This window comes from Myxocyprinus asiaticus, chromosome 15, assembly GCF_019703515.2.
Source record: "Myxocyprinus asiaticus isolate MX2 ecotype Aquarium Trade chromosome 15, UBuf_Myxa_2, whole genome shotgun sequence".
In the NCBI taxonomy this organism is placed as follows: Eukaryota; Metazoa; Chordata; class Actinopteri; order Cypriniformes; family Catostomidae; genus Myxocyprinus; species Myxocyprinus asiaticus.
In genome coordinates, this window is record NC_059358.1 from 42,961,207 (window position 1) to 42,986,483 (window position 25,277).

Here is a 25,277-nt window from a genome sequence, read left to right on the forward strand (position 1 = left end):
CGCTGAGATGGCAGCCTTGCTTGCCGGGCGGCTGCGAACATCGGGCTGAAGTGGAACCCTCCACCCTGCCCTGAGCGTTCGTGGCTGGATGATTAGATTCTTGGCTCAGAGCATGACTCATGGCCTCGCCCCGCCCCAGTGCCTTTCTTCCCGGAAGTGCACAAGGAGCTAACGAAGTCGTGGAAGGCACCTTTTACTGTTTGTACACGCTTCACAGGGTCGTCCACTCTGACTACCTTTGACGGCGGAGCAGCTAAGGGATATGTCAAGCTCCCCCAGGTAGAGTGCGCCATAGCGGTGCATTTATTCCCGCAGGGCGTAAGCCACCTGGTGTGACCGATGAAGGCTCCCTTCCAAGGCCTGTAAGTTCTCTTCCTCTTTAACCCTCTGGGGTCTGAGGGTGTTTTGGGCCCTGGAGAAGTTTTGATATGCCTTGACATTTGTGCTTTTTTCAGTTGGTTAACAACATATTAATGGCTAAAGTCTGATAACACTGTATTCAGCACAAACTGGGCTACAATAATATGTGAGCAATATGTATGTACATGTTTAGTATCACTGAAATAAGGTCATGTAACACATACTAAACATTTGTTCACAAGACAAGAACTGGATCTTGTAGCCTAGAGTTTTTGCTACAAAAATGTGAAAACCATCCTGATCACTCATTCATACAAAACAATATAGTCATTTAACTTTTGTAAGACACTTTTAGTGTTAGAAAAGCCATATGCGAGGAGGTGTGGATGATCATGAATATTGATGCGATTCACACCTGAGGAGACAAAGACCCCTCCCCTGAGATAGAATGAATGTGAGGAGACTTGATGATTGAATGTATTGTTTGTAGCTTATTCACAAAATCAAGTTTAAGTTAAAAGAAGTAATCTGACTATACATTTTCTTTACATAAAGACTTTACTTAAAATCTTTAGACCTACACTACCGTTTAAAAGTTTTAGATCGGTAAGATTTTGAAATGTTTTTAAAAGAATTCTCTTCTGCTCACCAAGGCTGCATTTATTTGATCCAAAATACAACAAAAACATTGTGAAATATTTTTACAATTTAAAATAACTATTTTCTATTTGAATATATTCTAAAATGCAATTTATTCCTGTGATGAAAGCTGAATTTTCAGTATCATTACTGCAGACTTCAGGTCACATGATCCTTCAGAAATCATTCTAATATGCTGATTTTCTAATATGGGCATATTTGCAGCACATTTTATACATTTACACCAGAACAGATATTTGCAAGCACAAGCTTCGTTGATGATAATGAGGCAGCATAAACACTAGTTAAAATATAATCAAAACATTCATATTTGTTTCATACAGATTACATTGCAGGAGAATATTTGAATTGTTTTATTTAATAGTTGACATTTTAAGCTTTCTTTAGACATATAGACGATAAAAGAGCAGTTTCCTCATTCCCTGGGCCAGCGCACTCACAACGGCCAGTCGCTGTTAGTCTTTCCGTTCAATCAGGCGAATGCGAGTACTTCCCATTCCCTTGTTCTCCGAGAGACAGCCGGCGAACAGGTAAGTGTGCTGGTCTCTGGGCTCGCATGTCACAACTCGCCCGCTGCCTCTTCCTTTGGAGTCTGCAGACCTTGAAGTCTCTATGGGCCACTCACATTCCGGGCATCCTCAACCATGCAGCGGACGAGCTCTCATGGCAGGTAACGCTCCGTGGGGAGTAGAGACTCCACCCCCACATAGTCCAGCTGATTTGGGAGAGATTCGGCGAGGCGCAGGTAGACCTGTTCACCTCCCAAGACTCCTCTCACTGCCCCCTGTGGTACTCCCTTTCCGAGGTCCCCCTCAGCACGGATGCCTTGGCGCACAGCTGGCCTCGGGGGTGACACAAGTATGTGTTTCCTCCTGTGAGCCTCATTGCACAGACTCTGTGCAGCAAGTCCTGTTCGTTGCGGCGTACTGGCCCAACCGGACTTGGTTCTCGGATCTGATGTTCCTGACAGTAGCACCTCCCTGGCGAATTCCCCTGAGGCAGGACCTTCTCACTCAGGGGCAGGGCACGCTCCAGCACTCATGGCCGGACCTCTGGAATCTCCACATCTGGCTCCTGGATGGGATGCAGAAGACCTAGCAGTGGTAGACACAGTGGTAGACATGATCACTCAGGCTAGGGCCCCCTCTATGAGGTGGCTGTGTGCCTTGAAGTGGCGTCTTTTCACTAACTGGTGTTCTTCCCGTGGGGAAGACCCACAGAGATGCGCCATCAGGTCTGTGCTGTCTTTCCTTCAGGAAGGGCTGGAGAGAAGGCTGTCTCGCTCTACCCTGAAAGTGTACATAGCTTCTATAGCAGCTCATCATGATACACTGGATGGGAGACCCTCACGACAGCGTGACCTGATCAACAGGTTCCTCAAAGTCACGAGGAGGTTGAATCCTCCTAGACTGCTCCTGATCCCCTGTTGGGATCTCTCTGTGGTCCTACCTGCCCCACAGAAATCCCCCTTTGAGCTCCTGGAGCAGGCCGAGCTCAGCACTCTGTCCCTGAAGACGGCCCTCCTGGTGGCGCTCACTTCCATAAAGAGGGTGGGGGATCTGCAGGCACTCTCTGTTACCAGTGAATGCCTGGAGTTCGGGCCGGCATACTCTCACGTGATCTTGAGACCCCGGCCCGGTTACGTGCCCAAAGTTCCCACCACTCCATGTAGTGAAACTGCAAGCATTCCCTTTGAGGAGGAAGACCTGGCCTTGTCGTTGCTGTGTCCAGTTCATGCTCTGCGCATCTATCTGGACCGCACGCAGAGCTTTAGATGCTCTGTCAGCTCTTTGTCTGTTTTGGAGGACAGCAAAAGGGGAAAGCTGTCTCCAAGCAGTGATTAGCCCATTGGATTGTGGATGCTGTTTTCCTCGCATACCAGTCTCAGGATTTGCCGTGCCCCTTGGGAGTCCGGGCGCACTCCACTAGAGGTGTTGCATCCTCCTGGGCACTGTCAAGGGGGGCCTCTCTTGCAGACATATGCAGAGCTGTGGGTTGGGCTACACCCAATACCTTTGTGAGGTTTTATAACCTATGCATAGACCCAGTTTCGACCCAAGTGTTATGCGGTAACAGCAGATAGACCAGGCGGCCGGTTGGGTGTACCGCTTGCATTGCACCTTTCCCCTTTTTCAAAGGTGATAATGTGCGCTTTTTGTCCACAACAGTTCCCCGTTCCGGCGAACTCCGGATGCCTCTTTAATTCTTTAGCACTGTTCAGGTGACAAACTCGGTGGAGGAGTGACGCCACCAGGCCCAGTACTAGTGGTATTCCCCTTTTCAGGTGAGCCCATGTGCTCGGGCTCAGTGCTCCATGCGTGGTGATTCCCCCTTGGTAATCCTGTATGATGAGTTTCCACTGTTCGGTTCCCCTTAGGTGAACCCTGTGTTTTCCCTCGTCAGAGCTTTCTCTGCCTCGGCCACTGTGCTGCGTACCCTCTCTATAGTTAGGGTCCTCCTGTGATATCATTCCATATGTGAACTTCCCCACTGGTAAGTCCATGTGAGGTATTCTCCACATGCTATCTCCCTTCGGCAGGATGTGGTCTCCGTAGTGCTCTCCTTCCTGCAGAAGGAAGAGCATTTACCAGCGCTATTTTAGAAAAGTGCTTGGTGGGACATTGCTTAACAGCAATCAGTTAAGACACCGCCTGTAGCCTCCTCGGGTAAGTGCCTCCACCCCCCTTAACGGGACTAGGGAGACGCCTTACCTAACTCGCTGGAAGGTCACGACGTGGTTGAGCTCTCGCTGCGAGGCACGCAGCAGCTCACCCGTGTCCACTCTTCTGTACATTGTGACACATTTCAGTGCCTGCGGCATTTCCTATAGGAACCCCTAGTGTCACTACATTGACACAACATCGAATGAGTGACAGACAGGGAACATCTTGGTTACTGATGTAACCTCTGTTCCCTGATGGAGAGAACGAGACTTTGTGTCCCTCCTGCCATGGTGCTGAACCGGCCACTGACATGGCCGGGACTCTCTATCGGCTCCTCAGCATAAATCTGAATAAGTGATGCACGCCATCTCCTTTTATACCCATATGTCCAGAGCGGAGACTGGCATGCAAATTCCACTCGCCAGTTTTCATTGGCCTTTTCTATTTTAAGCAAAGGTGATTGGGGTAATTTTTTAAATTATTTTAAGAATAATTTTTTTCCACACCCCTAGTATTAACTACTTGTAGCAGCACATTGTCTTGGATTATTCATGAAGAATTCATTCTGAAGGCATCATCGCATGTGTCCTTCCCAATGGAAGCAGTTCCATTATGCATTGCAACAAATTGAAGAAATGTTTAAAAGATGGTAGATTAAGTAAAGGACATATTGATTGTAATTAGTTCAGTACTAAAACACATCAATTAAAATAGTTCAGTGTAATTAAAAAAAAAAGCTATTTTATATGCATATGTAGAGCATTTGAAATGATTCACTTGTGAGTTTCTTTCCATTAGGATTCTCTCTTAGAAGGCAACTGCCAATTCAAGTAGTAAAATATCAAAAGCCCGAACATCATCCTAAACATGGTATTTTCTTGTAAGCTTCACAGTGTGGTTCAGGGAATGATTGGATGATGACAGGCTTTGCACTGCTGCATCTGATCTCAGTGTATGGTGTGGCCGGAGGTGGAATGCATGGAATTACATAAGCTGCTCGGCCCATTTCTGCTGCAATATGAACAATTCTGCATGCAAACATCACAGCAGTGTACAGTGGGACAAACCACCATGCCATTAAAGGAATAGTTCACCCATGTTCATGTCTTAACCCCCTATTATTTCTTTCCTCTTTAAAACATATTAGATTTTAGGCAGAATGTCTGAGCTGCTCTTTTCCACACTAGGAAAGTGGATGGTGATTTATACAGCACTTCCAATCTTCAAAAAGGACAAAAAGCAATCTCTCCCCCCTTGCCTTTGCAAATGCTTTGTCCTACAGCAAGTGCACTTGTGGATAATTCACTTTTTGTATTTTAGGCATAATTTCAGCGAGTGAAACTGGAATTTTTGGACTGGCAAAAACAGCAAACTCACCAGACAGAAATAAAATTTTCCTTTAATAAAAAACAATATATTTTCAAAATAAATATGTTTAATAGTTTTACTAAAAACACAAAATGATGTTAATATTTAAAATTTACAGCACCAATAAATATATTAATGTGAAAATATACTGAAAATGTGTCTCTACATGGCAAACAAACAAACAAAAAAACAATTCTGGCACTTTCACACAAAGAGAATGTATCAATCACAAAACCTTGACACGATGCAGGTTTCGTTTCGCCACCAAACTGATCGCTTATACTAAAAACCGTTTGAACTAAAAAAGGCGCTTAAAAGGAATGTTGAAGTTTAATTTCTCTTTACAGTTTTCTTTCTATAACAGCCATCTACTGCTTTTCAGAATGGTGACAATGTCGATAAGAAACAAAGCATAATCATCAATAACACTGCATATAAATAGATCAAATTAAATACACAGAATACTGAACATTTTCTAACATTATAAATTAGATGTAGTGAACTATAAAAAGGGATATTAGATAAGTATATACAGATATTGTGTGGTAATTAACTGCTAAAGTGATGTGCAATTTTCTCTTTGGAAAACGTTATGAACTTTAAATAATTGCGTTATCCGTTACTACTATGATGAGCTGAATGACATTTCTTGGCAGAATAAAGTTGTATTTTATGTCATATTTTTCAAATTTCCATATACGTTATACCTAGATTTAATATCCCTTTAGTATTATCACACCAAGTCCTATTGGATGTTAGTCAGTACAGGTGTCTTTTGACTTAGAAATAACCCTTGAAAGGGTGACGTATCACAGAAACAGATAGTTCCGCATTCCTGTCCCATGCATGGACCCACAGTTCCAATCAGTCCGGATAAAAATGTCTTTATGTCACTTCCCCTCCTTTGCTTGACAGTCCATAACTGTTCATATAAAAATGTGGAGGAGACTTATTGTTATTAAGTCCTGGTCACTTAATCTGAGTTTTGAAGTATAAATCCACAGCAGCCCAGTCCAGTGAAGCCTTACATTGAGCACTGTGTGGCTTTGAAACCAAGCTCACCGTCCAATCACAGGCCCAGGTGCAGTGACACTGAAATATATCCTGTTCACACGCGAGCAGCATGTTCGTTTACTTGTATGTAGTGTGTCAGACGATAGCAGCGACACACATTGTCATTGTCATATACTGTATACATAATATATATATATATATATATATATATATATATATATATATATATATATATATATATATACATTGGGATGATATCTCCTGCCCTCGTTTCAATCTTTGTCTTTCGTTGGGAGTGTTGTTTTCAGTTAGTCCAAGGAATGCATCCTCAGGTTTTAAAAGTGCTGTGCTGTAGAAAGAAATTCCTTCATTCAGTGTTCTGCTCAGCGGACTGCTCATCATCTTGGTTTTTCACATCTGAAAGAGAAAATGTGATTGGTTATATATCTGTTTGGCCTGCATAGCACTTATTGATCTGTGACTCCTCCCACCCAACTCTTCACAATCAATTAGAGCCTGTTCACTCACTCAACTTATCAGTAGCGCTGTGTTCAGAAAGGAATACTAGCATCTATTTTTGTTTTAAATAGTATGTGCAATGGTACATACAATGAAACGATAACAGTTTATCGCAAGCCCTTTCGACATTTAATTAGGTACAGGTTATGAATTATAGGTATCAAAAATGAGCATTTTTACTATCAATGCAGTTGTTGATACCAGGAATGTACATTTACACTAGTTACAATTAAGCTATTGATATTCATTTTTTTTAAATTATTTTTTACTAGTAAATAGTACATTGCTGATGTGTAAAATAAATGTATTATATTACAGATTAATTGCATTATAGAAATTCATTATAGATTTCTGTTATTGAGTTTTAAACAAGAGTGAATGACATATAGTTGTACAATTCTACTTGTGAAAATGCAGATATCATTAATTGTGTTTTTTACTAGTTGAAATTAAATTTTTGACATCAAGAATGGGTATTTTTGTGAGTAGTGACAATTTTTTTTATCAAAAATTAACATTTTTACTAGTGCAAACCTAATTACTGATATCAAAAATTTGCATTTTCACTAGTAGTAATTACTAGTAGTAAAGAATCAGTATTTTAACTAGTAAAAAAAGACAGATATCTGTAATTCATGTCATGAACATGAATAAATGTCAAAAGGGCTTACAACGGCTTAACCCGTGTTCTTTAACCAGCCACGACCACGAGAAGTCAAAGGCAACAGGACATTTAGTAAATTCCCTGGTTTCTGGTCCTGAAGCATTGCACTGCATAGCCATTCATTGTGACATCTTGTGAAATATTGTTAAACGGCACTCTGGAATACTTAAATTTGATTGGTCAATGGCGCCATCTAGCGGTCTGATATCTCTTGAGTAATAACCGCACATCCGGGGATATCTGGGTATTGCAAGTCTTTCCTGCTTCTCTTATCACTGTGCGATCTCTACAAGTAAGTTAAGCCGGTTGTTATCGCAAAATAAACCCCTTTAGGGTGATACAATATGCTCCACTTCGCGTCTGGTCCTGATCTGTCAGGGTTTATTTTGCGATAACAACAGGCTGACTGTACAATATTCCTCTCTTATTTTGCATTTTAACCTAAATTTTGTATGAAATTTGTTTTCTGGATAATTCATTACATGGAAATAGAAGGGTTCCTTGAGCACGTTTTAGCAAATGTCTTATGTTCTACAGGTTTTTCATGCATACAGAAAATTGTGTACAGTATTCAAGTAGTATGTTATTGCAAAAAAAGCTAGTGTAGTATCCAGAGTTCAGATGTTACACTTTTGGATGGGGTCAAAATTTAGTTGGGGTGGAACAGTCACCGGACCACTGGATGTGATCTCCCTTAAAGTTTGAGTGCTGGGATTTCCCCTAAATTAAAATACTACAATTTTCTCCAAATTACATTCAGAACTCAAACAAAGGCCACATAAGCTTACAGTTTAACCATTAATTAGACAAGTTGATGATTAGGGCCATGAGAAGCAAACAGCATGGACACACTTTACATATATTCAGTTTCTATTAATCACTTGCTGTATTAGTCAATAGCTGACATACAACCGTACACAAGTATGAACAGTATCTAAAAACATGAATCGCTGATGGTAAGATTTTGCTTATGATGACAAAATCAGTATACTGTAACTACAATAATTTCTGACCCATTAGGGACATAAAATGACATTAAATTAAAAGTATAGGTGTGTCAGTAGCGTTCTCTTGTCACACTCTAGTAAATACTTTGCAAACACACACAAATGCAAACAAATACCTAGATACCCCCCAGAGATGCCATTTCTGATTTTATTTAAAACACACCATTATATTGCTTGTTGCCAGAATATGTTATCTTCAGCAATGTTCTATCATGTACTTGGCTAATCATTTCTACTCTCAAAATAAAAGTGTTGACACCACAAAATGGAGCAGTGTACTTGTTGAATTCTGACACCAAGCAAAGATGTCAACATTGCAGTACACCTAGACACTACACACAGAAACTACGTCACCCCAAACATGCACACAGTCCAAATGTATGAGGGGAAATGCAACAAACTAGACAAGCATCTAAGCGGCATGCATATTTTGCCTGGGCTTTAGCTGGAACTAGATGAGACGAGGTCAAAGCGTGTTGCACGTTGTGACAGTTCATAAACAAACCTGCAAGTTCTTTCATTTAACTCAAGTTGTCTGGACTTGCATTGCAATTGTGTGAATTTGCAGGAGCATTTACAGGTGAGGGGGTCCTGCACATACAAGCGTTTCCTTCTGTCTGAACAAGGTTCACAGTGGCTGCAAGAGAAGCAGAAGGGAGAGACACAGAGACATCTAAGCACTAGTGATCTGAGCAGTCATACACAATCACACACAACCTTCCACCAGACAATCAATCAGATCAAGATTGCTCCGTAAAAGCCAGAGAGAGAGAGAGAGAGAGAGAGAGAGAGAGATGAAAGCAATCACTAGTCAGATTTAGGTTCTTTTTTATTTTTGCTGATTTTTGAAGACAGGATAGCATTAGTGGTGGGAGGAAAGCAGAGACTGTGTGTGTGATTGGACTGATTTCTGTCATCTGTGGTCTCATTCATTCATTATCCATCCATCCATCCATCCATCCATCCATCATTCTTTCCTGCAACATCCATCCATCCATCCATCCATCCATACGTCAATCATTCATTCATGCAACATATCCATCCATCAATCATTCATGCAACATTCATCCATCAATTCACCCACATCCATCCATTCTTTCATCATTCATTCATGCAACATCCATAGAACCACCCACCTACCCACCCATCCCTCCATCTATCATCATTCAATCAACATCCATCCACCCCCACTCATCCATCCATTCTTGAAACATCCACTCACCCCTTCATCCTTTATGTTGTACCATTCATCATTCATTTATGAATTCATGCAAAATCCATTCATTCATCCATCCATCCATCCATCCATCCATCCATCATTCATGCAACAATCATTCATCCATCCATATATCATCATTAATTCATCCATCCATCCATCCTTCCATCATTCATCCATGCAACATCCATCCATCATTCATGCAACATCCACCCACCTCTTCATCCTTTACGCAACAATCATTTATCATTAATTCATTCATTCAGGCAACATCTGTCCATCCATCCATCATTCAAGCAACATTCATTTATCCATCCACACCCATCCATCCATTATTCATTCATGCACCATCCATCCATCCATTCTTGTAACATCCACCCACCCCTTCATGCTTTATGCAACACCCATTTATTATTCATTAATTAATTCATACAACATCCATCTATCCATCCATCCATCATTCATGCAACATTCATTTATCCATCCACCCCCATCCATCCATACTTCCGTCATTCATTCATGCAACATCCATCCATCCATCCATCCATTCTTGTAACATCCACCAACCCCTTCATCCTTTATACAACACCCATTTATAATTCATTAATACAACATCCATTCATTCATCCATCCATCAATACATCATGCAACATTCATTTATTCATCCACCCCATCCATCCATCCATCCAACCATTCTTCCATCCATCCATCCATCCATCATTCATGCAATATCCATCCACCCCCTCTATCCATTCACATCCATCCATTCTTGCAACATCCACCCACCCCTTCATCCTTTATACAACACCCATTTATCATTCATTGATTAATTCATACAACATCCATCCATCCATTCATCATTCATGCAATATTCATCCACCCCCTCTATCCATTCATCCATCCACTCTTGCAACACCCACCCACCCCTTGATCCTTTATGCAACACCCATCAATCATTCATTCATTCATGCATCATTCATCCATTTATCCATCCATCCATTCATCCCTGAGCACACATGTGACATGGTGATTATTGGCAACAGTGAATTCAGACAGGAACAGTTATTAGACTGAGACAAACACACAGACTGCTACATTCACACAGTAGGGGAGAGCGGGGCACATTGTAACAGGTGAAGGCACATTGTAACAAGACCATATAACAGCTTAAAATCCCCCTCTAACAACTGTATCTGATCTAATTTAAAAGCCTAGAAGATAAACAAAATTTTCATGTCAATAAAAGCCATTTATTAACTTTGTCATATTTAATATAGCAATAATTTTGACACTTGACAATAAATACACAACAAAGCCACAGCATTGACCGAAATAATGCATGGATTGATGACAAAACACACACACACATGCATTAAGGGGAATTATGTAAATTACATATCTGACTGCATGGAACTGCATATAGTTTTTTGTAACTGGGGCACATTGTAACGCAGGGTTACAACGTGCCCCGTCGGCGCAACTGGGATTTAAACCTGGCTGGTCACTTCTGCTGGCTATCTGAGAATTAAAAGACTATGTAATATGCTAGCTAAAAGATTGGAGAATAAAAATATACCAAGTTTGCCTCATTTTAAATAAACAGTAAAAACAGAGATGAAAATTTACTTTCATGTAAATTTTAACGTTTGCTACTTTAATAGCAAAATATTAAATATCTTCCAAAGTTTTATTAAACTTTTAGCATTTTTATTTTATCTACACAGTGATGATATGGCAACAAGTAAACAAATGACGTTTCATCTTACCAGCGTGTGTAGAAACGTTTAAACCGTGTGTGTTACAACTAGCCCCACGTTAGTTTGTGCCCCACTCTCCCCTAAATTACCATGTTTAAAATATACTAAATTTAACACAAATATATCACGTATCCAAATATCATAAAAAAACTCAAGGCAAACTGTGGAAATAACATTGAAAATAAACTTTCTGGAGCTGAATGATGCAGTATCTTTTGTGTCAATGTTACTGTTTTGAATGATTTCTAAAATCATAGACAATTTCTATTCTAAAAATAGACTTTCTAAAGTGTCAATCTAGAGGAGAGAGGCAATCTACAAGCTGCTATTGTTTGAAACAACAGACAAGTCAATGGAAGCCAAAATACAGGTGAGAAATCAGATGAGCATGATGTCATTCCAGCTGTGACAGGATATTAGTACAATAATGACAGAGACAGCCATGGAACCTCTTTTTATTTATCTTTGCTTTCTTTCCTCTTTGTGGGCATTGGGCCAACAATATGAATATGAGTACAAATAAATGCAGACTGAGGCTTTAAGCCGACAGAACAAGTGAGATTACAAAGAACAAACAAGCTGCCTTGAAATACAGCCAGCAAGCAACAGCAAAATACTGCTTGAGTGCAGGTGAGCCAAGGAGCTGGCATTGCCTGTATCTCTCTCTCTCGCTCTCTTTCGGCTTTTAACCATCCTCATTCTGGGTTTCCTGCAAAACAGGAAAATAACGCAAGAAAAGGACATCTAAATGAAGTCGCAAAGACTCCAAATTGCCGAGAAAGATAAGTCAGCACAAGGGATTTTTGAAGACCAGTACTATGGTACCAAGTCAATACTGAAATAAATAGTTTGTAATGATACTAGACTTTCTATAGTTCATACGAAAGAGCGCACATGTTCTGTGAAGAGCATTTGTGTCTCACAATGATGTGAGTCAGCACGTAAATGGACAAATTCCTGTCTAGGTGGGGTATTAAAGTAAACACAGTCACAAAAACAAAAATCAGATTTGTGTCAAAATATCAGATCTGTGCTTTTGGACTTGCAGTTTAACTGCAGTCCTGATGCTGACAAAGAGCATGTTTACATGCACACCAATTTGCTGATAACTAATACAAATCATTTTATTAAAAAAACAAACAACGTCAGAAACCCGCGTTTTCATGAGATGTTAAAAGATCAGGTTATTCTCTGCTTTTGACGTCAAAACATAAACACTTGCGCACATTGGGTAAGCCATTAAGAATGCCGTTAAAGATGTTTACATGCAATGCGACATCAGCGTAATGATAACCGTTTATGACCTTACCGCAATAAAAAAAAAACCTTTTAAGGAGTTTATATGACCACACACATTGTCGGCTTATTAAACATAGTCAGTGTAAGATTGTGCATGTAAACGTGTTTATTAATATTAATCAATCCACAATAATTGCCAGAAAAAAAAAGAAAACCACTTACTGCTCTGAATTTATTAATTGTTTTAGTTATTGCAGATTGTTTACTTGAATAATTACTTAAAACTTCAAATACGGGGGCCTGAGTAGCTCAGCGAGTATTGATGCTGACTACCACCCCTGGAGTCGCGAGTTCGAATCCCAGGGCGTGCTGAGTGACTCCAGCCAGGTCTCCTAAGCAACCAAATTGGCCCGGTTGCTAGGGAGGGTAGAGTCACATGGGGTAACCTCCTCGTGGTCGCTATAATGTGGTTCGATCTCGGTGGGGCGCGTGGTGAGTTGTGCGTGGATGCCGCGGAGAATGGTGTGAAGCCTCCACATGCGCTATGTCTCTGCGGTAATGCGCTCAACAAGCAACGTGATAAGATGCGCGGATTGACTGTCTCAGACGCAGAGGCAACTGAGATTCGTCCTCCACCACCCGGATTGAGGCGAGTCACTACGCCACCATGAGGACTTAGAGCGCATTGGGAATTGGGCATTCCAAATTGGGGAGAAAAGGGGAGAGAAAAATAAATAAAAATAAAAATAATAAAACATAAATAAAACTTTGAATATTGTTTATTGTACACTGTTTACTCTTTGTTCCATTGCTTTATTTGTTATATTGCTTGAAATTAGCTTCTTTGTTCTTTATTTAAAAACTTGACTGTTAACTTAAATAATTACTTAAAAAAACCTTTAAACACTGTTTACTCTTAAATTTGTGTTGTTTAATCTAGTCTTTGTTCTATTTATTTATTTATTTAGTTTTTACTTGTTCTATTGCTTCAGTTGAGCTTCTACAGTATGTTCTTTATTTTGCTCTTTATTTAGAAACTTGCCTTTTTATTTGAATAAAAAAAACAATAAAGCTGGATTTAATAGCATATTAGTTTTTGTTGTGATAACGAAATTGTTATTAGAATAAAAATGACACTGGTATTGGTATGTACTGACATTTTTGTATTGTGACAACCCTAATCACCATCAATTAAACAAAGGAGCAAAGCCCTAGGGACAGCTTTATGAGGAATCAATGGTCAGATCTATAGTCGAAATAAGCAGTTGAAGGGATTAAGCATGTGTGTTGTGTGTGTGTGTGTGTTTGAGGAGCTTAGGTAAGGATCGAAGTACAAGAAGCTGAACTTGAGCTTGTGAATCACATCCCGGAGATACTCCCGCCCCTCCTGGGTGAGTGTTTGCCTACGTGCTAAGAGAGACGACGCACAGAGTGTCCCCATGACGAACAGATTTTATTTAGCTCTCTCAGCTAACCTGATTCAACTCAACACAGCCGCATTAACCTAGCGAGGTGCAGAATTGCACACACCCATTGCTCATCCAGTTAAAGGAATGGTCCCAGTTCAATACAAGTTTTGCTCAATAGACCTTTTTCACACTCCAGGTTTTGGAACGTGGAAGTAAACGTTTACAGGGTAAACTTCGACAGCAATGAATGGGAGTGAATGGGAGACCACAGCAAATATTATTTTCACTTACCCCTTTGCTCCAAGAGCAAAAGAAAAAATCCACTATTACATTTGAATGACTTTCCAGAAGAGGGGAAAAAAAAAATAGAGAGTGGTGGATTAAGACAGTAAAATAGGTGAAGATGCCAAATTATCTGTCACTCTCTCAGCAGCTGTAATAGAAACTGCACAACTGTAGTAATTAATTTTTTTAAACGAATTCTGGGGTAATATAACACAAAGCATAATGTTATAAAATTACACTCAATATTTAAAAAAAATTATCATTTAAAAAAGTTTGCTAGATTTACGCTGCTAAATAAGGTGGAAACGCATCATCGCAGTCTGTGAAAAAGGTCTATCGACAGCACTGGTGGCATAATGTCAATTGCCAAAGAAGAACTTTGACTTGTCCCTGCACGTCCACACTAATCAGTTTAAGTGTAAAATCTCAGTTTTCAATTTCTTAATATTATAGTTTTATATACAGTAGTTGTTATAAAGAGCGTTTTCGAAAATCTCGGTTGAGGAAAAGGCCATTCTAGTCTGGATGAGAGGCATAAAAATGAAAACTTATTGTGCATGTGGCCAATGAAAAAAGAAAAAGAAAAAAGCATTTCACTGTTATTGTAACACACTTACAATGGAGGTCCAGAATTATGGTGGGTTTAAAAGCCAATATGTAAATCTTGTCTTGTCATTCAAGTATGTGAATGATTTAGTGAAATCTGTTTAAAATATGAGCTGTAAAGTCTACATCATCTTTTTCTGAAGTGGAACTGTTTTTCAAGATGGATGAACATCTGGTTATATGTTACTGACATAATTCCTGTGGGTGCAGGAAATGCTTTAGAGAGTTATGTCAACACATGTTTTTATTTTTCACAGTAACCACTTTTTTTTTTTTAAATGAGGAGTTGAAATTATTTCTACAGTAATCAACATTATTCCAGAAGTCAGATTGCAGATTGGTGTGGCTACGAACTATGGATTCTATCCCCTACCCCTAAACCTAACCCTCACAAAAACCTTTTTGCATTTTTACATTTTCAATAAAACATTGTTTAGTATGTTTTTTAAAGTGATTTAAATTATGGGGACACTAGAAATGTCCTCATAAACCACATTTATAGCATAATACCCTTGTAATTACCAGTTTGTAACCTAAAAAAATGTCCTCGTAAACCACCCAAACCTGCCTACACACACACACACACACACGCACACACACAGGTTAAGACACAATAGCACTAAATGAGGTATGTGCCACTGCTGACCGTGACCAACAATAACCTGTGTCTTAGGATCATCTACTATTTAAAAGGCTAAAAATAAAAGTAGGTTAATGGCAGACTCTTGTTACTATGATTAGAATAGGGAAGTAGGCAAGGATAAGTCTTGAGCAATGGGGTGTGAAAAGCAGGTGGTCTTCACAGCAGAGCCTCATTCCACAAGAACAAAGAAAAACGAAAAAGTAACAAATGGAACAAACCCTATAAAGACTCTCTTATCAGCAGGTCAGAGATCTATAGAGATATATGTAGCAATCCAGTTCTTTTACACAAGCACTATGGGCTGTAAAATCACAGAAAGGCCTAATGGATTTTTACTAAAGCAGATTATTTAACATTCATGCTTTATCCAGTGCAACTTGTATAAGTGCTTCTATATTTTTCTTTGTGAAAATCAAACAGTTAACAAATAAAAAACATACAATGATGAATGGTTATCTGCTTCCCATCACAAATAAAAAGGGTTTTATGTTGTGACATGATTAAAAGCAGTGAGTCTTGAGCTTGTGTGAGGATTAAGAGGGATCCAGGGGAAGTTGATTCCACTGTTTAGGTGTGAGAGCATCAAAGTTTAGCTTTGTTAGCTTTGTTGTGGGGCAATGAGGGTGTAACAATGTGTTGTGGTAGTCACAACACGTTGTGGTCATAAGGTTTTACACAAACTGAATGTTGGACGATTTCATATCATATTTGCTCAATTTGTATTCATTTAAGAAATATTCCAGGTTCATGTGGGGCCTGGTAGCTTAGCGAGTATTGACGCTGACTACCACCCCTGGAGTCGCGAATTCGAATCCAGGGCGTGCTGAGTGACTCCAGCCAGGTCTCCTAAGCAACCAAATTGGCCCGGTTGCTAGGGAGGGTAGAGTCACATGGGGTAACCTCCTCGTGGTCGCGATTAGTGGTTCTCACTCTCAATGGGGGAGCGTGGTAAGTTGTGCATGGATCGCGGAGAGTAACATGAGCCTCCACATGCTGTGAGTCTCCAGTGTCATGCACAACGAGCCACGTGATAAGATGCGTGGATTGATGGTCTCAGAAGCGGAGGCAACTGAGACTTGTCCTCCGCCACCCGGATTGAGGTGAGTAACCGCGCCACCACAAGGACCGACTAAGTAGGGGGAATTGGGCATTCCAAATTGGGGAGAAAAGGGGATAAAAAAATAAAAAATAAATATTCTAGGTTCAATACCTGTTAAGCTCAATCGACAGCATTTGTGGCATGATGTTGATTACCACAAAAAAAAACAAAAAACAAAAAAAAAACAATTGTTTCAACTCGTCCCTCCTTTTCTTTATAAAGAGCAAAAATGGAGGTTACAGTGAGCACCTACAATGGAAGTGAATGGGGCCAATTTTTGGAGGGTTTAAAGGCAGAAATTTGAAGCTTATAATTTTATAAAAGCACTACAATTTGCACAAACAATTTTAATAAACATGATTATAGTGTGATGAAATTGCTTACTAACCTTATCTGTGTAAAGTTAAATCCAATTTTACAATTTTGTTGCCATGAAGACATAAAGCTGTAAACCTTAATACACTAAAATTACTGTAAAAATTACAATTTAAACAACTTCACAGCTGGAATAATACTTGAGTTTTAACAGAAGATTAAATGTACGTAAGTGCTTTTATAAAACTATAAGATTCACATTTCTGCCTTTAAACTCCTTTAAAAAAATTGGCCCCCATTCACTTCCATTGTAAGTGCCTCACTGTAACCTCCATTTTTGCTGTTTTAAAAAAAAGAAGGGACGAGACTGAATTAATTTTTGTGGTAATCAACATTATGGCACAAATGCTGTCGATTTAGCTTAACTTGTATTGAACCAGGAATATTCCTTTAATTTCTTTAGTATGCCAGGACAAAGTTTTTGGATAGGGAGCTACAAACTCCAGAAGAGGGGCTATGGGGACTTTGGAATATGTTTCTTTTGGCCACTTTTTTTTTCTGGATATGGACAGTGATAAGAGGACAACGTCTAGAAAATGTAGCAAGCTGGATTCAAACACCTCCCGCATGAGCTTGGGGTTGCACCAACAAGTCAACAAGTCAGTTAGTTCTGCTATTAGTTCTGCTACTATTTAGTTTATGTGACCATTCTCTCCATTTACACACTCTACATCAACATAACACTGTGCTCACCACAAAAAGCAATGACTGCTGATGCCGCATGGCATGTAAGGAGTCATTAACATAAGGTAAACAGCATATTAATCAACTTATTTTCTGGACTAGGCAACTAGTAAATATGAGTAGTAGTGCAAGCCCTCTAACATGGGCACCACAGCAAAATGAGTTGGACAATGAACCGTTAGGCCATGGCTCGGACCTTTCTCTTAATTTGACTGGTCAAGCCAAACGAACTTTGTAGAAAGACACCGCACCTTCAACACCTCACACTAGCACAGTGTCCAGTGGCTGCTTCTCATCTCCACTCAGTCAACACAGTCACTGCAATTTTAACCATCTATACAACTCTCCGCACTGTCAGCAAATGATTCCAAATCACTCAGTGTCCCACATAAAATAAGGAAGAATTTCAGTGTGATTGTTTCAGAAATATGTCCCACTATACAATAAAATGGATTAAACAGGGACCCCGTTAATCACTCAAAAGCTTTACAAAGGCAATTTAAAAGCACCTCTTACTTTTCTTTCTTTGCTTTGACTTCTTCCTTTGGTCTGAAAAAAGATATACATATACAACAGTTTTAATTCAAAATTTAAAGGAATAGTTTTTAAAAAGATTTTATCATTTTTTTTCACTCTAGCTTTCCAAACCCCAAAGAGTTTATTTCTTCCGTGAAACACAAAAGGTTTTAAGATTCTTTACACAGCTCTTTTCCATACAAATAGGGCAGTTACACGCGTCGATAGCTATGTTTCTATCCAAGTTACGAATTTAATTTATGCGAAAAAACATACTAAACAAACAATGTGCGAATAAAGCTGCGTTTCCATCCTATATGTTCAAAAGAGCAACATCATCACTTTCAGATAAGATCTAGAAGATACAGTATTTTTCAAAAGTGTCAATAAACCTGCTCTTCGGCCGTTTCCACTTATTTGCTCTGTAAACTCTTTCCAGGCTTTGGATTTTCAGGACACCATTATTTCAGGATTTCACTTTCGTTATACGGCAAAGAATATATTCAGAAAAAAAATCAAATAGTCAACTTTTGTGTTCCACAGAAAAATAACTAGTTTAGAATGACATCAGGGTGTATAAATATTGACAGAATATTATTTTTTTTGACTTACCTGCATTCACACTTGGTGTGTTCTGCGAAACTCATTTGAAAATTGTGCTGCGATACACGTTGTTTAACTCGTAATACCTGTAGAGATATACATAAGAAGCATAATAAGCATGTTGTTTTTAATTGTGTGTTATGTATAAATGTCATATAATTGTGTGTTATGTGTGTTAGGTTCTTTAAATTGCACTGAAAAAACCCTGTCCTCACAATTTTCCAACCACAGTGTGAAATATTCAGGTAAACAGCATTGATACATTTTTATCCATTTCTTATACCTTGTTCCTCCCCACTCTTTAAGAAATGGCAATAGCAGGCTTTAACTGCGGCCAAGAGCAACTTCAACCACATAAATGGGGTATAAACACAGTGTGCAGAGGTAAACAACATAGCTGACATGCCAGTTAATGCTGCCTCACTGTCCACATGCCGGGCAAGTATGAAGTCATAGACAGCAGGGTGAAGGATTGCAGGTGCTGGACTGAACCAGTCTCACCTCCATGGTGACATTGCGAGTCTCTGTTGGGACACACTCGAGTGCTTCGTCATTGCAGCAGCCTGCACAGCGCATAAGAACCACACAGGATGGGATGTACGTGTGCTCGATCTCATCTGGATACTCTTGGATGATGTCTATAAGCATCTCCCGTGTCTTACATGCGCTCTTTTTATACACATCCATGAAAGGAATCACTAGAGGAAAGGGATACAAGAGAGAATTTTTGGTCACTTTCATTCCAGTCAGTACTTGCTGATAAGACACATTTATTTCCTATAGGAACACCTTAACAGAATAGTTCACCCAAACATTTATCATCATTTACACATCCTCGTGACCCGTATGACTTTCTCTCGTGTATCACAAAAGGTGATGTATTTCAAGAAAATCCTGGCTCCCAGATATACAGTGCAACAGATCTGTGGCTTGACATCTTACAAATGCCTATTCTGCTCATTGGCGACTCAACCTTCCCAAGAGGAAAAAAGGCATATTACACATGTTGAGGCACACACGCACATGCACAAGTGTCCCGCTAGCATGTCTACCCCACTCCACCCTAATCTGTGTATCTCCCAGGCTGGCTTCCCATCATTCTCTGTGACCCCAGAGCCTCATGACTTGCAGACCTCAGGCAATGTGGCGCCAGGCTTCACATCAGACACATGACCTCTACAAGAAGCCCACCCTGCGTGAGATCTCCCTGCCACCCGTGATTCTGCCAGTGTCCCAAACCCATGCAAGAAACCAAAATATTCATGATGTTGGTGAAACCAAAATTCAATAATTGCTGGTATTTTGTTGGTTTTGTCCAACACAAGAGTTGCCACAACTTTTGACCAAAGAACTTCAATGACATTCCCATGACTTTTCCAGTCATGCAAATGCATCATTTTATAGAGTTTGCACCCACAAAGAACAATTTCCACACAGTGAAATATTTAGACCCAAGTATAACTAGAAAAACAATATTCACTCAGACATTTGCACAATTTTAATAATTTCAATGACTTTTCCAGGCATGCAAATGCCATTTTTAAAGTTCCATGATATTTACGGGTTTTCCATGACAGTGGATCACAACCCTGCAACATGGCCACATTTTACCCATGCAGTGCCCTATCATGACTCTTCTTCATTTATGATCATGGTGTTTGAAATCTTTATTTAGCAAGGTGCAAAGTCACATGTGGTGTGTGATTTAGTAGCTCTTAGCCAGTCGGTTCTCTCTCTGTGGTAGGCCTATAAAACAAATACAATCTAACTATTTCTAACAATGATCAAATGTGTTGATTTTATGCTATGCAATATCTTTTATCGTAGGCGCTCTGAGTTGTGGGAGATTGATTACAAATGGAAACCGATGGGGAATGATGTAAAAATAACAATACATGTTCCCCCCAGTAACATAAATAGGGATCCTTTACAAACAACCTAATTTGACCAGGTCCACTGCTGTTAAATATTTGTTGCCTTGAGGACAGATTAGGAACAAAACAGCCAGTGTCTTTGTTAATAAACAAACATGGCCATGGTCAGTGACTCCACACAAGGTTGCTTGCGGGTAGAATAAATGGTTCACTTTGACAGCCCTCAGTACAACCTAATGAAAGTGGGAAATATGCCCTCTCTCCAATTCTGGAGCGTCAAAGCAAATATTTATGTAAGTTCAGCCCCAGTGTTCTATTAAAATGAATGAGGCTAAATAGTGAAATGTACAAAGAGACATTGTATGGAATAAAAATAACATTTGATGACATAGCTAAGCTTTGGAACTTCAAAAACCATTTTTAGTTTAAATGTTTGCCTTTGGAGTGACATTATATCTACATCCTCCAGGTGGCGCCGCAGTCTTAACCTCATTTCAAATACACTGGTCAGAGATTACATCTCATACATTACATCACATCAGCATTTATGAACATTGCACATTTAGAGAGACTTACCGTCATTTTTGCTCTTCCCCCCTTCTTTGGGTATGTGGGCAGTCTATGAGGACAAAGAAGTGGCAGTTATAAGTGATATACAGAATGTCTTATTCTGGATATTTACTGTATATTTTTATGGTTTCATTCCTGGAAAAAACAAGTAGTCTTAATTAAACATTACTTGAAATGTCAAGTTTTGAGCTCGTAACTCAAATATCTAAGTTCCTTGAACTTATTTTTCTTACAAATCTATAGACTTAAGGTTTTAAGTGTTAATAACTCAAACTATTGAGTACAAAACTGGGGCTAGGGGGAATACCAACAATGTCTTGTGCTGTAATTATTTAACAATGTGTCCTTGGGGGGCCTGGGTAACTTAGCGAGTATTGACGCTGACTACCACCCCTGGAGTCGTGAGTTTGAATCCAGGGTGTGCTGAGTGACTCCAGCCAGGTCTCCTAAGCAACCCAGTTGGCCTGGTTGCTAGGGAGGGTAGAGTCACATGGGGTAAACTCCTCGTGGTCGCGATTAGTGGTTCTCGCTCTCAATGGGGCACATGGTAAGTTGTACGTGGATCGCGGAGAGTAGCATGAGCCTCCACATGCTGTGAGTCTCCGCGGTGTCATGCACAACGAGCCACGTGATAAGACTTGTCCTCCACCACCTGGACTGAGGTGAGTAACCGCGCCACCATGAGGACCTTGTAAGTAGTGGGAATTGGGTATTCCAAATTTGGGGAGAAAAGGGGATAAAAAAAAAATAAAACAACTATGTGTCCATGGTCAAGGGGAATTTATGGGGACATTTAAATAGTTGTTATTATGAATTCATAGATGTTTTAGCTCTTTTGTAGCATTATTTACATTGTTTTGTTGCAAATAGTTGTTTTGTGAGTCCCCTTTGGTCAAGTTGGACCCTGTTAATACTATCTCAGCTCTCCTTGTACATGTGCAACTTAAGAACAGATATATATGCATTTCTGTGGAGCAATAAGTTTGACCTATAATCAGTTACAATCATCATTATTCAAGCTGTGTTATTGTTTGATCTAAATACACTGCCTGGCCAAAAAAAAAAAAAAAAAAAATTAATGTTTGGATTTAGGACAGTGTTATGATCTGGGGTTGCTTCAATTGGTCAGGGTCCAGCAATGTTATGCGGCAATAAAATGAAGTCAGCTGACTACCTGAATGTACTGAATGACCAGGATATTAGCACGGGCATATTCCAGGATGACAATGCCAAGATTCATGGGGCTCAAATTGTGAAAGAGTGGTTCAGGGAGCATGAGGAATCATTTTCACACATGAATTGGCCACCATAGAGTCCTTAACTTAACCCCATTGAAAATCTTTGGGATGTGCTGGAAAAGACTTTAAGGAGTGGTTCGACTCACCCGTCATCAATACAAGATCTCGGACAAAAATTAATCCAACTCTGGATGGAAATAAATGTTGTGCCGTTGCATAAGGTTGTCGAAAGAATGCCAAGATGAATGAGCGCCATAATCAAAGCTAAAGGCAGTCCAACTAAATATTAAAGTATGCAATTTTTTTTTTATTTTTTTTTTGGCCAGGCAGTGTATAAATCCATTCAATTAAAATGATTAAGTTGAAACTACAAAATTAAAAAAGCATATCTGAGTTAGTTCTACTAGCATCTTGTTACCCTAACTTAAATAGTCTTGTTAAGTGCCTTCTAAGTTATGTAAACTTAATTACACACATTTGGTGTTTTGGAGACACCATTACTCAATTTAAATGACTGAACGAGTTTACTCAATCAATTGAGTAGTCAACAAATTAGGGGTTTCAGCTAAGCATCAGAACTTAGAATCTTATGATATTAAAAAGAGAGTTTAGAATGTTTTAGAATCTCAGTAAAGTTGTTTGGAATCTTTTAGAATCTTAAAAATATTTCATACGATTCTTAACCACTTTTCTAAGTGAATTCAATCTTTTAAAATCTTAACAAGGGAATTTGGAAAGGGAGTACAGTTGTCATTCAGTGAGCTTCAGGGAGAGGATAACCAGTGATTCTAAAGCTAGAACACAGAGAAGTCTTTTCTTCCCGCCTACAGATTAGTCTCGCCAGCGAAAGAGAGCGTGTGATCGGTCTCTGGTTGGTCGCGCTACTGCAGGTGGTAGACTGGCGCAACAGCTCTCGGTGTTGCGTGAGAATACATGGAATCAAACAAGCAGCCCATCTGCTTCATATCTACCCAGCAATCCTTCATATTCGGAACCCAAACATAGGACAATGCAGACGCATTGACAAACACGAAGGTATTTTGGCGCGACTGTATGTTTCCCTACAACAATCCTACATGTTTTACCACATACATTTTTCAAGTAAATGTGAATGAATTAGGCGGGAAACAAAGAAACAGAGACCCCCAGGTAATACCGTGTCATTGTTTTTGTCAAGAGAGCCGTACATCGGTGAGAGAGTCTTTTAAGTTTGAAGGAATCGCGATTAAGTAGACTAGGATAAAAAAAAAAATAAAAAAAAATAAAAAATAAAAATGCTGCAAGTCTATATTCGTAGTAGTGTAACAAGAAACAGTAATCTGTTCTGTCCGATTGAGAAGAACGGGGTAACCCGTTTTACTGCATTTATGACAAGTTACAGCACGTCATTTATGTTATAATGTCTGACATAAGGACTTCAATTGGGAATTTGTATTTTACTAATGAAAAACGCGTGACCTAGAGGCAGGGCCGTAGCTACTGGGGTGAAAGGTGGTAACGATTCTAGGTGCCCACAAGTCCAAGGGAGCCCCACAACAAATTCTAAACTGTATTTTTGTAATATAAAGGGGCCCTGAGCAATATACAGTCAGGGGGCCCTGAATACCTTGCTACATCCCTGCCTAGTGGTTAAATCCCCGTGTACTTTGAGGACAGCAAATCACAGTATAGATGTGGTCAAATAGCCTACCACTAAATGCGTAAATAAGTGCGGCAAAATTGTGAGGCATGTGATACAGCGGTGTCTTAAAACTCCTGCAACTCAAAAAGCTGTGTGCAACTTTAGCCCCTTTAACTAGTGTGTAACTGGTGTAACGGCATTGGGCAAACCGTGACGGATGCCTAAAATGCATTTAATCCTCATTGCTTCCAGTCTTGGCGTGTAACCTGACCTCCGTTTGAGCACCACAAGGACAATTTACACATTAATGAAAAATGAATGTCTTTCTCCTTCTATAATTTCCCTGATCTCATTTAAAACCCCACCTCCTAAAATTAAACAGAGCGCTTACCTGTACTACAGAAGACAGATGGAGAACTGCAAAAAAGAATTGTACCGAATAAAAAACCAAGTTCATGATTGTAATTCCAGTGAGCGCTACAGAACAGTCTGGTTTCTTTTTTGGCTCTCAAAACAATCGGAGAAGCGAAGCTGTTGAATATGAATGAACCTTGTGATATCGTGGGTCAAAGTAACAATTCCATTCTGCCCTTCAGTACCGAAGCACCTGCGTAAAATCCACTAAAACTGCCTTCTCGAACGTCCCCTTGTCCCTCAGAAAATAGATGAATATAAATAGGCTAGTAATAATCTAAAATAAAAAAGAATCAAGAAACACTGGGGGGGAAATCCACCGTGTATTTCGTTATTTAAAATCCACAATAAAACGGAGACCAGACGTTTAATAAAGCGAAAAAAGTTTCGTAGACTTCCAATCGCAACCTGCACTTTGTACGGCTTTTGCGCATATGATTATCATCAAGAGCAAAGCAGAACGTGTGCCGGTATAAAGTGATCCAGTGGCAATCCTTGGTTTTACGGTAGCAGAACTTGTCTTCTTTCCCTCGTCTTATTTCCGTTATTGTTTTGGCTTCTGTTGTGAATGTTATAGCGCGGAATGGAGAGGTCTTGTCACTTTGCGCTCGCTCTATCTTTCAGCGCTTCTGCTGCTCAATGCTGGAGATCTTGAGAGAATCGGCATACGGCGGCGAGTGCGCTGATTGGTCAGAGGGATCTACGTAAGGTGCGTTGATCCAATGCAGGACCAACTACATGAAGGTGCATGGGAAATTATAATATGATAACTGTGCGTTGAAATACAATTGGCTATATTTGCAAAAGCGTTTAATGCGAATAAATCTTTTTTTTTTTTTTTTTTTTTTTTTTTTACATATATATATATATATA

General features: G+C 39.6%; 1 protein-coding gene across 3 annotated transcripts; it reads right to left on the reverse strand.

Annotated features, from left to right (window-relative positions):
• Nucleotides 1-6,256: 6,256 nt before the first annotated feature.
• vegfaa (vascular endothelial growth factor Aa) lies at nt 6,257-25,014 on the reverse strand. Of its 3 annotated transcripts, XM_051718090.1 has the most exons (7): nt 24,382-25,014; nt 21,138-21,180; nt 19,189-19,385; nt 18,697-18,773; nt 18,085-18,117; nt 8,761-8,892; nt 6,257-6,482 (listed from the first exon to the last, which is right to left on the reverse strand). In XM_051718090.1, the coding sequence occupies exons 1-7, from the start codon at nt 24,445-24,447 to the stop codon at nt 6,464-6,466; spliced, it is 567 nt and encodes a 188-aa protein (XP_051574050.1). In that variant the 5' UTR covers nt 24,448-25,014; the 3' UTR covers nt 6,257-6,463. The 3 variants fall into 3 exon arrangements, with proteins under 3 accessions (XP_051574050.1, XP_051574052.1, XP_051574051.1); XM_051718092.1 differs by lacking the exon at nt 8,761-8,892; XM_051718091.1 differs by lacking the exons at nt 6,257-6,482; nt 8,761-8,892 and adding an exon at nt 11,400-11,937.
• Nucleotides 25,015-25,277: the final 263 nt, after the last annotated feature.